Raw genomic sequence first — 1186 nt, forward strand, 5'->3', positions numbered from 1 at the left:
GGGTCAATTCGGCCTTGGAGATCCCTTGCAAAGAAGAAAACTTCTCTTGGGCGAGCTAAGGATGAGACTGCCGCCCAACCACAGCCAGGAAGCATCAGGATCCCTCCCAAGGAACCAGGGCCTGCCCGGGGCACCCTCGCTCTCCCCAGCCCATACTTTGTGCCTGGAGTTGGCGGTGATAGTCAGCCAAGCTCATGATCATCTTGCATACATCCTTCTGGTAATCAGGCCGACCAAATATCAAGATCTCAGCCTCGCCTTCGCGGCCCCACTGATTAACGTGAAGCAGGGTTTGCGACACACACTCGACGTGCGGAATGTGCTCTCCGCCTGGGCCTGCGCAGGAGACAAAGAGGTCTCCAGGGGTGGTGCTTGGGGGCGGTGATGAAGGAAGTGAAGGAGGTGGGGTGCGGAGGGGCCTGGATTGGGGCCCGGGCCACAGGACAGGCTTGCCAAGGTGCCCAGCCACTCTGGGGGATGGGATAGGGAGGAAGCAGCATCGCTGCCCCTCTCAGGCCCACTCACCAAAGATTGCTTCCACCAGCCATGCCTCAAGATGAACTGCTTTTGGACTCTTCAGGTACACGGAGTGGAACCAGTAGGGCCGCTTGGTGGGGTTACCGAGCACCTCAAATAGAGTCCCTTCTTGCTGCTCCAGCTGCAGGAGCGTGGTAAACCGCTTGGGAGTAGCCATGCTTTGGTGGGCCCCGCAGGGACCGTGGTACAGTTGTAAACCCTAAGGCTGCCTTTGGGACCGACTGCCGCAGTAGCGCCCTGGCCTCTGCCTTATTTGAAGGGTTTTTGGCAAGCCCCTCCCCATTAGGGCCTTCCCATTGGATTCAAGGCCTCGCCTCCCAAACCTGGCAGCCTAGATGTCTTCCCCGGATGGTGCAGGGGCACTGAGTTGAGCACCTGGGACACTCTCGCAGCGATGCCTACGTTGGGATCTGCCCTTTTCCCGTGTGCTGGGAGGGAAGGGCAGAGCTCCTGGCGTAAGGCTACCATCTGGGAAGCTGCAGCAACCTTAAGTGTGGACTCAGGGAGATAGGGAAGATCCGACATCAGGACAATATCCTTCAGAGGAGCAAAGTGATATTTGCAGAGACTCAGGTGCCTTTCAGTTTTGATGGAACCAGTTTGGCATTCCTGGGAGGCTGGAATAACTTTTGTTTTCCTCTCTTCAAAG

General features: G+C 57.4%; 1 protein-coding gene across 1 annotated transcript in view; it reads right to left on the bottom strand.

Moving 5' to 3' along the window:
• LOC124232241 (KH domain-containing protein 3-like) overlaps positions 1-694 on the bottom strand; it is a 1602-nt gene extending 908 nt beyond the window's left edge. The window contains exons 1-2 of the mRNA XM_046649201.1: positions 526-694; positions 157-336 (exon numbers count right to left, since the gene is read on the bottom strand). Coding sequence (XP_046505157.1) covers positions 157-336; positions 526-694 — 349 coding nt within the window. The remainder of the gene's footprint in view (positions 1-156; positions 337-525) is intronic.
• Between the last annotated feature and the right edge of the window lie 492 nt (positions 695-1186).

This window comes from Equus quagga, unplaced genomic scaffold (genome assembly GCF_021613505.1).
Source record: "Equus quagga isolate Etosha38 unplaced genomic scaffold, UCLA_HA_Equagga_1.0 HiC_scaffold_367_RagTag, whole genome shotgun sequence".
NCBI lineage: Eukaryota > Metazoa > Chordata > Mammalia > Perissodactyla > Equidae > Equus > Equus quagga.